The 12,569-nt window shown below is 37.9% G+C and overlaps 4 protein-coding genes across 4 annotated transcripts; 2 read left to right on the top strand and 2 right to left on the bottom strand.

Moving 5' to 3' along the window:
* Positions 1-767: 767 nt before the first annotated feature.
* BDF20DRAFT_589922 (NADH-ubiquinone reductase complex 1 MLRQ subunit) lies at positions 768-1,567 on the top strand. Its single transcript, XM_053075822.1, has 5 exons — positions 768-939; positions 1,054-1,161; positions 1,249-1,256; positions 1,341-1,429; positions 1,498-1,567. Exons 2-5 carry the CDS (start codon positions 1,076-1,078, stop codon positions 1,558-1,560), a joined length of 246 nt encoding a protein of 81 aa, XP_052934644.1. The 5' UTR covers positions 768-939; positions 1,054-1,075; the 3' UTR covers positions 1,561-1,567.
* Positions 1,568-2,390: 823 nt separating this feature from the next.
* BDF20DRAFT_914130 (nuclear condensing complex subunit) lies at positions 2,391-6,365 on the bottom strand (the record flags this gene model as incomplete). The annotated part of the gene is made up of 11 exons (XM_053084149.1): positions 2,391-2,946; positions 3,034-3,302; positions 3,388-3,507; positions 3,577-3,636; positions 3,695-3,904; positions 3,992-4,259; positions 4,336-4,720; positions 4,798-5,183; positions 5,254-5,436; positions 5,523-5,889; positions 5,984-6,365. The coding sequence occupies 11 exons, from the start codon at positions 6,363-6,365 to the stop codon at positions 2,391-2,393; spliced, it is 3,186 nt and encodes a 1,061-aa protein (XP_052934643.1).
* Positions 6,366-7,578: 1,213 nt separating this feature from the next.
* Positions 7,579-10,613, bottom strand: BDF20DRAFT_914129 (uncharacterized protein; the record flags this gene model as incomplete). The annotated part of the gene is made up of 9 exons (XM_053084148.1): positions 7,579-8,186; positions 8,263-8,442; positions 8,520-8,930; positions 9,005-9,853; positions 9,928-9,973; positions 10,051-10,204; positions 10,280-10,296; positions 10,377-10,512; positions 10,579-10,613. The coding sequence occupies 9 exons, from the start codon at positions 10,611-10,613 to the stop codon at positions 7,579-7,581; spliced, it is 2,436 nt and encodes an 811-aa protein (XP_052934642.1).
* Positions 10,614-11,123: 510 nt separating this feature from the next.
* Positions 11,124-12,479, top strand: BDF20DRAFT_914128 (carbon-nitrogen hydrolase; the record flags this gene model as incomplete). Its single annotated transcript, XM_053084147.1, has 7 exons — positions 11,124-11,270; positions 11,359-11,457; positions 11,525-11,549; positions 11,627-11,766; positions 11,849-11,897; positions 11,981-12,134; positions 12,200-12,479. The coding sequence occupies 7 exons, from the start codon at positions 11,124-11,126 to the stop codon at positions 12,477-12,479; spliced, it is 894 nt and encodes a 297-aa protein (XP_052934641.1).
* Between the last annotated feature and the right edge of the window lie 90 nt (positions 12,480-12,569).

Here is a 12,569-nt window from a genome sequence, read left to right as displayed (position 1 = left end):
TCTCAGTATTTTCTCTCACTCCAGATCAACCTATTGTTGAATAGGCGAATTACAGAAAGGAAATCCATGCTATGAAATGCGAAAGAGCCGAGTTTAGAGATCTTTTCAACACATTTCGAAGCAATTTGTTGAAAAAGAACGTGGATTTGGATGTTTAGGAAAACGACGGAAAAGGGTGTATAAACCTAGTGGTTGTGCCTCCATTTAAAAGACTTTGCGGATTCCTTGTTCAGACGTTTTATTTCATACAAAGAATATCAATAAATACTATGTATTGATATCTTGAAAGCCCTCGTGGCATAGCCAGCCCATCCATGATCTTTCTTTGGCATGTTTTCCAAGTCATCCTACTGAATGTAATCTGCATTGGTTTCTACTATTCCATTTGTTATTAGAACTTTTGACAAATGATTCTTCTCTCGCAAAAGATGCTGACCCCAACAACTCAGCCAGGGGACAGACGCAGCGGACGTAGGGTCAGTAGTAAATCTCCATTCCGACTGGCGAGACTCCGTAGAAGAAAGCTGAACTACCCTTTGAACGTTTCCAGCAGATTCCCACTCGTACTTTAAAAAAGAGAGATAAAGCCAACCTTGTGTGCCAGCACAAATCTCAGTGGAAAGCTTATCAACGCGTAGATTGAAATTGAACGCGTCCCTTATCAGTCAGATGACTTTTTTAAAATTGCATAAATATTGTAACTGCTTTATGTATCTCGGCCTTTGATAGGTGCGGTTCAAATTGAATAAAACTGCACCTTGCTAGATCAAGCATTATATACATGGAAAAGTGCAATTTAAGCTCTAAAGCTTTATTGAGTTGAGAATTCTGCTGCTACAATGTTCAACCATCTATCCTATTTACAAGTCACATTTGTTCAATTGTAGAAAAAGAGTACATTATCACACATTGATATGTGTGAGAAAATTGACGTGGGAGGTATAATAACAGCTTTTTAACAAAATAAGGGGTTTCAAGCGAGTATAAAAAGTCTTACGTCTGAACTAAACATCTTGCTTTTTTTTTTTTTTTCTTTCTCATCATCTCAAAAAGCTATCAGAAAATACTTCAAAAGATGCGCTTTGCTCAATTCATCCGTAAAAATCCCGATTTAGCTCCTCTGTTCGTCATTACAGCCGCAGGCTGTACAGCTGCTGTTTCGTAAGTAAAGACTTTCTTTTTTTTTTTTTTTTTTTTTTTTGTTCTTTGTCAAGAAAATAGTATTGAGAACCTTTCTGTTTTCGTTAGATATCCTCGTAAGTAATAATAACTACGCATCTGCGTCGAAAATATCCTAAACAGAACAGTAGTTGTAAACTCATCCCGCTGTATTTTTATAGTCTATTTGCTTAGAACTCACTCTGATATTCGTGTCGATAAGAACAACAAGTATCCTTGGCAAAAAATAGAACAACATCAGAATACTAAGGTAACATACTTTGCATCAAGGCACTGCTACGAGATAACATTACTCAAAAGACCTTTCATATATCATAGTTTATGACTGTGAATCCTGAATTCTTTGAATCTCGTCGTAACAAGCAACCTCCATTCTTCTGATTTAAGCATTAAATTCAAAGAAAAAAAAAAAAGACATACATATACCGAACAATCCATATAACCCTCACTTTCTGTTGAATAAAGCTTACTTTAATCATTTGCTTCTTGATTGTATATGAAGGTTTTTCACTATCCATCCTTCCTTTTCAGAAATGCATTTCATTCTTTCTCTAAACGTCAATTTGGAAAGCAACCGTTAAAAAGAATAACTGGCTTATATATGCATAAAAGAAGGGCTGAAGTGGTTCTTTGCATTCTTAATGTGATAGAGGCTTTTTTATTATGTTGAATAGAGAGAGACGGCTCACCTCTTTTGTGGCAATGTCTCTTGCTGCTTTTGTTACAAAGGCCTTCACTAGACACTAGTTTCAGATTTGATTTATCTGAAATAGAAACAGAACACACTTTTTTACATAGGCACACGCCTTTCCCTCCCAAATATTCTGGTTTTTAGAACAATGGGATGGTAGAAAGATTCACTCGCTTGTTCACAAGGCGGTGTGAAAGGTGACAGAGTGCATTGCATTCATCTCCGCTGTAGGCGCTAACCCGCTCACATTATACTGAAATGGGCCAAGGAATGCAACGTATTGATGGACTTTTCTTTAAAACAAAGCACACATCCGCTAATGTAGTCATTCAACTACATTCTATCTCAGTTTTGTGAGTACTTGAAATATCGTGGAAAAACACTTTATTTAAATAAGTAGTAGTAGTAGGGTTGCTTGTAAATAGCAAGGTATCTTAAAGTGAGAAAAAGTGAGAGAAATGTATGCTACAATCATGGGCTGTATCTTTGAGACGAAAGATCGACTTTAAGTTCACAAATTTCATTGTCTTTTTTTCCCTTCCTCACTGTCGGCATCACTCTTACTCATCTCATCTTGCGCTGCCGTTCCTTCACTGGCTGCATCATTGTTTATTGTCTCCTTATCGTCCTCCTCTTCATTGTTATTGTCGTCATCTGCACTGACATGCTCCGAAGGTGGTTGCTGTTGTTCTTGTTGTTCCAGTCTCTGCTGCTGTTCTTCATGCTCGTCTTCCTGTTTAGTCATCAGTGCCTGTCCTTCGTCATCTTCATGAATCATTGCTTCTATCCTTTTTAACAATTTGTTGAAGGCCCTTTGCGTCGGTACCAATTTGAGAGGATTTTGTTCTTCAATGGCCTTGATAGCCCGTTGTATATCGATCAATTTCGTTACCTCCACTCTGTCTAGATACACTTTTAAAACAAAATGACACATTGCTTTACGTTTGGTATTCTCTGGTTCGTTCAAAATTATTTCAAGTGCTTCGAGAGCAGGTCCGGCTGGTGTGCTAAAACGAGCGGTATCATCATCGTTATCATCGTCATCAATAAATGACGGAAGCTTAGTGTTCTCCCGTCTACAAAACAAGTACAATATGTGTCAAAGATAGGCTTCCCATTGGAGCAATCAAGAAGCTTTGTAAACAGAAAAGGGTAGCACTTACTTGGCCAATTTACGAGGATCGTTCCAATCCGCCAACATTTCTGATATCATCTTTGGGCTGGTCATGGTTTCATCTTTTTCTAAATCGTTATACGTATTACATAATTCTTCCAGGGCAGGAATCGTGATATTGGAAAGCGATTTCTGATGTTCTTCTGACGAATAGCAATAAGCGGGGAAAAAGTAAGCTAAACATTGATGAATACTATTGCTGTGTACGTCAGTCTCGGCTTTCGGGAAAAAGTAAAGTAGGATCATCAAACGCAACAGCTACCGACACATGACATCGAGTGAGTTATCATCTTCAAATGAGGCAGGGCGACGTTTCCTTCACGAAAAAAAAAACAGCACTTACTTCATCGTCATTGAATCTGTTAAACAACATCAATTTACATAATGCCTGTGTCGCCAGAAATTGAATTTCTGTATTATCATGATCTAATGCGAACTCAAACACTTCCCTAAAATCGTCCGTCTAAAAAAATGCAATCTATGTGACTTAAAAGGTTGGCTCTACTCTATTTTTTTACTGTATTGTACTTACACTGGGCAGGTGTTCCTTCATTGTGTTTACACCGTACATCAGTAGTAGATCACCTAAAATCTGTACCTATCATTAGCGACTTTTTTCTTTTCACCTCAAAACCGTACTTGATACTTACTCTGATAGCCTTTTTCACGAGATCATCATGACCTTGCTTTATACAAGTGATGAATAATGAAATGTTATGTTGCGCTAATCGTCTATCCAACGTACAACATAGACCCAAACAATGCAATCCTTCTTGGCGAAGGAGGGTATCAGAATTTTGTACAGCTGGAACAATAAGATCATTCAATAAACCATATAAATTCGAGTTTTCTGTTAGGGGCTAATGTGGATATGCAAATCAATAGCGATGAGTTGTTGAGGCCGAAACCACTTATTTGCTCTCATGGATGTTCTCTTTTCTCTTTACCTCATAACTATTTTCAAGCATGCGTTTACATATGTTCAAGCAGCGGAATTGTGTCACAAGACTGTCAATCGTTGCTTCTTCATTTTCTCCTCTATTGTCTTCTATAGATGCTACAGGTGAGCAAGTGACAGAAGCAGGAGGAGTCTCGCTCCTATCTCTCGCTTGTGAGTTGCTGATTTTCGCTTTCTTTGTGGGAACTATATCTTCTGCATCGTAAAATGGCATAGAAGCATCTTCTTGGATATCTGATATAATCTCGATAATCGATCTATCAGATCAGATGATGAATATCAATGAGCATACAGAATATATACGCAATAGCCATAGTGTGTCTATTTCAATACCTGGTGAAATCTTTCTCATCAATAGAAATAATTCGAAAGATTTTGATAACTCTCTTCAAATGGTCATCGATCATTTCATAAGATCGAAGGATATTACGTAGTACTTCGAACATCTTTTTTCTTCCGACTTCATCAGCATAATCCAAGCACAACGATATATCTAGCATTTGGGTAGTGATGAATTCGTAGTTTAAAGAAGCATCGGTTGCAGAATTGCATGAAGCGCGATAGAGATTAAAGTAATTCTCCAAATTGAATACGTGGCGTGTTACTTCCGGCAATATAGAGTCCAGCTTCTCTTCTAATCCTTCGTTATTTTGTAAGAATTCAATGATCACTTTGGCTAATAATGCACTTTCACCTGACAAATTGCTCCAAAATTCATCTGTTATAATGTACCAGTAGTGAGTGGTTAACAATCAGTTCGTTTATATTGTTCAGTACCCATCGAACGTCGCTCACCATCAAATGTAATCTCATTCACAATATCCATTCTTTCTTTGAAAAAAGCCTTGAGTAATTGTTCTACTAAAGGTGATACAGCTGGATGGGTGGATTCTAATCGTTCCAAAAATTCAATCAGATTGTTGCCTGCATGCTGAATCCACTTCTCTGAGAACATTTTAAGAGCTGATTTTCGAACCAATTTGTTTCTGTCATTGAGACCCCATTTTAAAACTTCATAACGCTCATCGAAACTCAAAAGCCGGAAATCTTGTAGATCAGATAATGGCTTCAAGTAAACAACTCGTCTATTGATATCGTCGGGATCTCGCACACTTTTTACAATGTAAGGTAGTGTGTTGGATGTAACGTCCACATTAAACAAAATAAGTCGACGTACTTCACTATATAAAGCAGTTGAATATGAGCGAGAATTCCATAGAAACCTTTGTTTTTTTAATTGATAGTTCTTACGGGCTTGGATCAAAGCGAACACTCCACATTAACTTTTCATGAATCGTCCTACCATCGCTTGGATCCACTTCTGTATCACTCTGTAATCGACAAAGAGCAGTTGCAGCCTGCGCTCTTACACTGGCTTCTTTATCAATATGGGCTTCGAATAAGTATGTCTTTAAATCTTGATATAAATCCTCGCTATGAAACGTATTGTGAATAGCAAATTTGAAATGAGAGAACTGTAATTTATATCTGTTTCCATAAGAGTTTATCGTCATTCTTACTCTAATTCACCCATAGAGCTTATGTTGAGCGCTATCATCTGACAGCATCGAAGGCGAATGTGAGATTTGCTATCACGGAATCCTTGGAACAAATGTCGAATCAAACTCTCTACGAATCGTGAGGTAACTGTTTCATATTCAGGCTCATCCTCCTCCTCCTCCTTCCCTTCATTTATTGTTGCTTCCGGTGCTTCAAATTGTTGTTGTCTTGTATCGGCGGCTTCATTATGACCATCTTCAGACATAGCATCACTTAAGTCACTATCTACTGTTTTACCTGCTGTTATTTGTTGTTGTTGTTGTTGTTGTTGTTGTTGTTGTTGTTCCTTTCTCTTTTGTTCCTTGGCTTTTGATTTAGCCTCCTCATCTACAATGATGTAACAAGCGACGTACAGTTTAGTCAAAAGACTTATTTTCAACAATGTCACAGCGGTATTCTAAGGAATATGCATATTTCGAACCTTTCGTTTGAATATATTGTAAAAATCCTGCTATAAATCGTTGAACTCGATCTGCTGTGGGCTCTTTCTTTTTCACTTTGATCACCATATTGACCAATCTGAAGATCAACTTTAAAAACTTGGCTTCTCCTTCATGGTCAATATCTTCTGGTTGGCCAATCATACGAGGTGAATTAAGACAACAGTTCATTTGAACTTCTCGTAATTTGATGGCATTGGCTCGTAAGATAGTATCTGGCTTTTGGGCATCGTTGAAGATCTCCACGACTAAAGGCGTCATCGATTTTAAAGCTGCCTCTTTTGTCATGGTGAGCTTCTCCAGCACATGTGGATCGGTTTCTCTGACAGTTGCTGATTTTCGGGTAGAGGATCGAGTTGCCATTATAGCTGATCTGATTTGTCCTGAATTTTTCCGTGACAAACTTGGCTGAAGACGAAAGAGGGGGGGTTAAAGTGAATCACGTTGATTGATTGTCGCTTGTGTTTTGATTTAAGCAGCAGACAACCAACGCCAAATTTAGGTCGCGCTTTTTTTTTCAGGTGGCGAATGGACGACTGATTGTTGTACTGCTCAGTCAAACGTTCGTGGTGCGCTAGTGCTATTGTTTACCTTCCATCGAAAGCGAGCTTTTACGCATAGATAGAATCTTTTGTCTGAGCTTGGTTTAATGAGAGAAGTTTGCTATCAAATTGTCTATGTTTGAGTAGCCATTGTATCCAACTTTTTTTCTTCGCTTCTGGCTAAAAAGCTTTTTATTAAGAACACGTCTATGGCTGTTCCGCCATTGCATGTTAAGAAGAAGATCTTCGGTAGCTTGTAAAAGCGGTCTTTATATCTCAACATAACGTCGTTAAGTATGACAATAAATAAATGAGGGTAGCAATTTTCAAACAGTTAGCCAAACGTGAATGCTTTTTTTTTGCACTGGAGCTATTCGAAAATGACGGCGAACAGTAATATAACGGTGATAATATACAAATTAGCATGGAATATTCCTCAGTATCTGACAGAACTGCTTCTTCATCCATTACCAAAAAATACTACTGCGCAGCTTGGCACTGTTGGGCGCAGTTGACATTCAACGCGACAAATTATGGAAGATAACAATCTCTACCTCGCCAGCATCTTGTTGACTTCCATCTATACTTTCTTTTGCCTTTCCCTGCTTTGGGCCTGAGAATGATTGCATTGTTGTTCAACTTGTTGAGAGAGCGTAGGCTGCTATAAACGGGTATAGCAATAAGTAACTATGGGTGGTTTATGTAGCATTGCTATAAATCGTAATGTATAGTTGTTTTAAAATTGTTCGGAGAACATATAGCACTAAATGCATTATTTAAGAGTAGTTTCATTAAATCCGAAGAGGAAAAGGTAGAAAAGAGACACAAACCCAAACACCATAACTATAATCCTAGCGTTTGTCAATGTCGTAATATTTCTTATTGTACCCTTGGTATTAACTTAAAGAGTATGGTAACAAGAAAAGTATTGCCGCTCACTTATACATAAGACGTGAAAACAACCAATTGAGGGGTATTTCTGTCAAATACAACGATTTACTTATGAGAAGTATGTACAACAAGTGCTGAAAGCATTACTTATGTTTTTTAGATTTTCGCTTTTTGTTGTTAGAAGCCTTTTGTGGTGTTACTGCCTTCTTTTCCGTTGGCCGTTCTTGATGTTGGCTCCCAACCTCCTTTTTGTTATTATCGTTGTCTTTGGCTTCGTCCTCGCTAAAGTACTTACTATCCTTGGATGCTGAGGAAAGAGAAGACGACGATGTTGTAATCGTCAGTTCAGCTGCAGCGCCTGTTTCTTCTGAATGTTGCTCGTTTTCTTCTTTACTGTTCGTATTGCAACTGTTGTCGGCGCTATTAACAATTTCATCGTCGACTTCTGATACATCCTTTTTTTCTTCTAGTATTTCGCTACTTTTACAATCCTTTGTAGTGGAAGGTGATGAGGTAGGCTCCTGATCATCATCCATAATTGGGCTTGTATGGCTCGCAGAAGGTGTATCCGACTGCTCCATAAGACTCTTCCGTCGTGCCATAATACTCTTGGCTCGTTTTATCATGTCAGCATCTTTGGGTTCCTCTTCTTCTTTATAAGTATTGGTCAAAATGGTGTCAATAAAATCATATGCGTCACTGAATAAAGCATTCAGATGCAAAGGAACTGTATCATTCTCACTTAGCGGCACTATGAATAGATTGTATATCTCAAAGAATTAAAATAAAATAATATTCATAATCTAGACTACCAACGAAATACTTACAATTGCTGTTTAAGTTGTCCACTGCTCTAACAATATGACGCTGAACCTCTGATTTGGAGGTTGATTTGCCCATCATGAGTAAAGTTGGGAGAACATTATATCCATCCTTTCCGCTAATTTTCTTTTTATTTTCAATCTGTTTTGCTTTATTTGTCCAAAGCATAGCTTCATTGTTGGCCTCTTATTATTCAAATTGCGAATCAGGTCAAAAGTAGGATAACCCACCTTTTGTATCAATAGCTTTGTCTTTGACTTACCATAAAGTGCCAAGTTAGCCAAACATCTCGCAACATGCTTATGAATTTCTGGTTGATTAGGAAAGACATGGAATACATTACAAAGATAGGCCAGCACGTGCGGTTGCGACATCAATATTTCCTGAGATTCATTGTTCGTAGCAAAGTTTGCTAAAGCACAACAAACGTGAGAAACAGGCGCAGAGTTTAGGTGCTGCCTTGTTGAAGGTTGAGGTGAGGCTTTTTGTTGATGGTCTAACTTTTCCGCCACTGATTTTACTTCGCCATTATAGCTGTGCCCCGAGTAATAACTCAAATCCTTCTTTTTCCATTCTTTGGACTCAACATCGTCAAGTTTCATTGGCAACATGGCTATAATAAAAACTAATGCTTTGGCACGTTCTTCCGCTAATAGCATCGGTTTGTATTTATCTATGAGAAAGCCAATGAGTAATGTCATGGGAGCAATCTGCCAGTAAGTTTCTTGGCATTAAAGAGTCTCCTACCATTTTTAAGTGATAGATAAGCTACTGTTTTTGCCATGTATTTCTGTACTTCCTCGTGGCTCGCTCTTAACAAATTGGCCAGTTTATCATTAGAACGATTCTCAGGCTGCACAATGTATTCGATAATATGGGTTTGAAATGCAATGATCGAACTAATACATGAAATTGATTTGGCAGCAAGGCCTTGTATTATATTGATACGATCTTGAATCTGCTGCCTTTGCTGTTGTTGTTGCTGTTCTTGTTGGTCATTATTGCTATCTTCACTATCATTGTTGGCCCCTTCTGCTGCTTGTAGCTGTAATGGTTGTAATTTTGAGCCGAAGGCGGACAACTCAAAGAGAATAGCCAATATACCTTCCTTAAATACTTCTTTCTGACTCAAAATTCCAGCCCTTGATAATTGATATAGTACATGCGTGCAATTAATGATTGTTTCTAACAGGATACTATGCTTGATATGGGTATCGGTAAATGATGTAGTTGAGGATGAAGCGGAAGAGTGCACAGGATGCTGGTGGGTATAAGTCTCAGATGTTATTTCTGACCGTGCTTTTAATCTTTTCTCGCTGACATTAGCTCTGCTGGGGGAAGTACAATTATTGTTCTCTCTACTATTGCTATTGTCGTTGCTGTTACTGGTAAGAATAGCAGTATACTGTTGTATCAGGAATAAGAGGGGTGGTACTGCCCATTTCGTGATGATAACTGGGCGAATGGATTCTTTCTCGGCCAATAGTGCCAATACGGTTGTGACTAAATGATGTAAATGGGTACTTGTAGAAGCACGACAAAGCCATATAAGAGCATCCACTCCACCGTAAGCAACCATATTATGTAACTCCTTTTCTATACCAAGACAAAACCTTCAGCGTGAGCCTGATGTAACGATTTACACACTTTGAATAAATCTGATGAACTACCATTATCTTTTTCAGTGAGTTCTAAAAGACCTCTAACACCGTGCATCTAATATAAACGGTTCAATTTAGAAGTTCTTCACTTTGAAAGAAATGCCGGCTGATACACTTTTTTTTTATTTTTACCTGTGTTGAAAGTCCATGATCTTCATCAATGGCATAGGTGACTAGGTAAGCAACGTCAAAACATCCATTGCATACTCTAACAGCCTTCGTACCATAACCTAATTGCGGCAAAGGAACACTTTTACTAGAACAGTCGTGACAAAATATATTTCCACTATCATTTAAACAGAAAAAAAATCAGCGTTGAGGAATATCCGCTTCTTTCTTCCATGATTCAATACATCTTTACCAGCTTCGACAGTGGTGCTAACATATAGAAATTATGCAACATGCTACAGAGTTAATATTTATAAAGACTAAAGCTCAATGGCTTCTTTACACCTTACTCTTCGTTTCAGAGGTCCAAAAGAAGCGTTACAGGAAGAACAATAAGCGACGTCCATATCGTTGACCCAGACAGGTCTTGGTAATAGAAAAGTTAAACGGTCGTCATTCGTTTGCATTTGAATCAGTGATTGGAATCTAACAAAAAAAAAAAGTTGGGAAGTGAAAGAAATAGGCAACAAAACTCTAAACGAGTCATCGTACAGTTTATGAACTTCAGATTTGGACAATACAAACATAATTTTTAGACAATATATATATCATTTTTAAACGAATTCAATATCATAGTAGACCATGAAGAGTAAGTATTAGACAGTTTGCACAACGTAGAAAGTACATGCTTTCGTTCTTTTTACCTGTAAAAATCAAACTGGTGATTCAATCCGTCTAAAGCTATACGCAATTGTTCCGATAAATTGTAAGTAGGTTTAGAATTGAATTGCAAGTTGCCCAATAAATTATTGGAAGTTGTCTAAAACGAACGTTGAAACACTGTAATATAAAGACAGCTCGGTTCATTTCATTGGTCAATTAGCTTTGCATGCATGAATGATACAGCACACAATTATATTACGTAATGCTATCCTCGTCTCAGGAACTGTCGTGGGGAAATATTCAGAAGAGGAGTTTATTTGAGAAAAGTGATGGCAGAAGACTTGATGTCACTAGTCGACTTTTTCCTCTACTCTTCTTTTGTATTGTTGCAACTGCATACAATCTGAATGACATTAGGATTGTTGAAAAAGAAAATGACCGAAGTTTTAGCTCCTTGCTCACCTTTCAAACTGGCTTTGATTCAAATTGGTGCTGGACCAGATAAGTCTAAAAATTTAGCGTATGCAAGGTCGAAAATAGTGGAGGCTGCCAAAAATGGAGCGCAAGTAATTGTCTTGCCTGTAAGTTAGCAAAGACAGTAGCTGTTTATATGTGTTTTATAGCAACCGATATTCAGTACGAAGGGGCTTCTTTATTCCTTTTGAATAGGAATGTTTCAACTCACCTTATGGCGTCAAATACTTCCCTCAATATGCAGAACCTTTGAAAGGAGGAGGATCGACAGCCATGTTATCTGGTGTCGCAAAAGTAAGGGCAAGTAAAAGTGTTTGAATTAAAAACTAACTAATTAACAAATTGTTCGTTAAACTTCAAGGAAACAAGCACTTACGTTATTGGTGGTAAGTAGGCGCCTGTCGTGTAAGCTAACTTATCCTAGCCTGACCCAAGCAATTTCACTTTCAATCCAATGTCACAGGATCCATTCCAGAAAAGGAAGAGTCAACTGGTAAAATCTACAATACAGTTACTGTTTTTGACCCCAATGGTGACATGATTGCTACCCATCGTAAAACTCATCTATTTGATATTGATATTGTTGGGAAAATTACATTCAAGGTAGTTTTCTCGAAAAGCATTATTACGAAATCACCCCTATGTGTTGATGTTTCTTAAACCATATCTTGATTTAATTGTATAGGAAAGTGATAGTTTGACTGCTGGCAATTCATTGACACACGTCAATACAAGTAAGTATCTATTGCTAATATGGGCGCTATGCACTATGTATTATTGACTTTTTTTCAATTCTTAACCATAATATCCAAAACAGAGTACGGTAAATTAGGCATTGGTATCTGTTATGACATGCGTTTCCCAGAAATGGCTATGATTGCTGCTCGCAAAGGTTGTTTAGCCATGATATACCCTGGTGCCTTTAATATGACAACAGGACCCTTACATTGGGAGCTACTTCAAAGAGCAAGGTAAGTACAAATTTCGTGGGTAGCAGTTGGAATTGTGTATTCATCCTATTTTTTTTTACAATTAGAGCTGTGGATAATCAGATGTTCGTAGCAGCCTGCGGTCCTGCACGAGATACCGATGCGGATTATGTTGCTTGGGGTCACTCCACCGTTGTTAATCCTAGCGGTGAGGTTATTGCCACAACTGATGAAAAGGAATCCATTGTCTACGCCGATATTGATCCAGAATTAGCTAGAACAGTACGTAGATACCTTCCACTTTACAACCAACGACGTTTCGATGTTTATGGTGACGTGGCAGAGACTATACAAGAAGACAACCAAGGAGTGGTCATAAGGAAATAAAAAAAATTTTCGGTTTTGGGATATTTGATTTTCGAAATGTGGGGGAAGGGATCGATTCTAATGGGGTCCCATATTAAAACACAATACTGA

Source organism: Mycotypha africana (assembly GCF_025528875.1).
Source record: "Mycotypha africana strain NRRL 2978 chromosome Unknown BDF20scaffold_7, whole genome shotgun sequence".
Classification (NCBI taxonomy): Eukaryota; Fungi; Mucoromycota; class Mucoromycetes; order Mucorales; family Mycotyphaceae; genus Mycotypha; species Mycotypha africana.
This window is presented reverse-complemented; position numbering and strand designations above follow the sequence as displayed.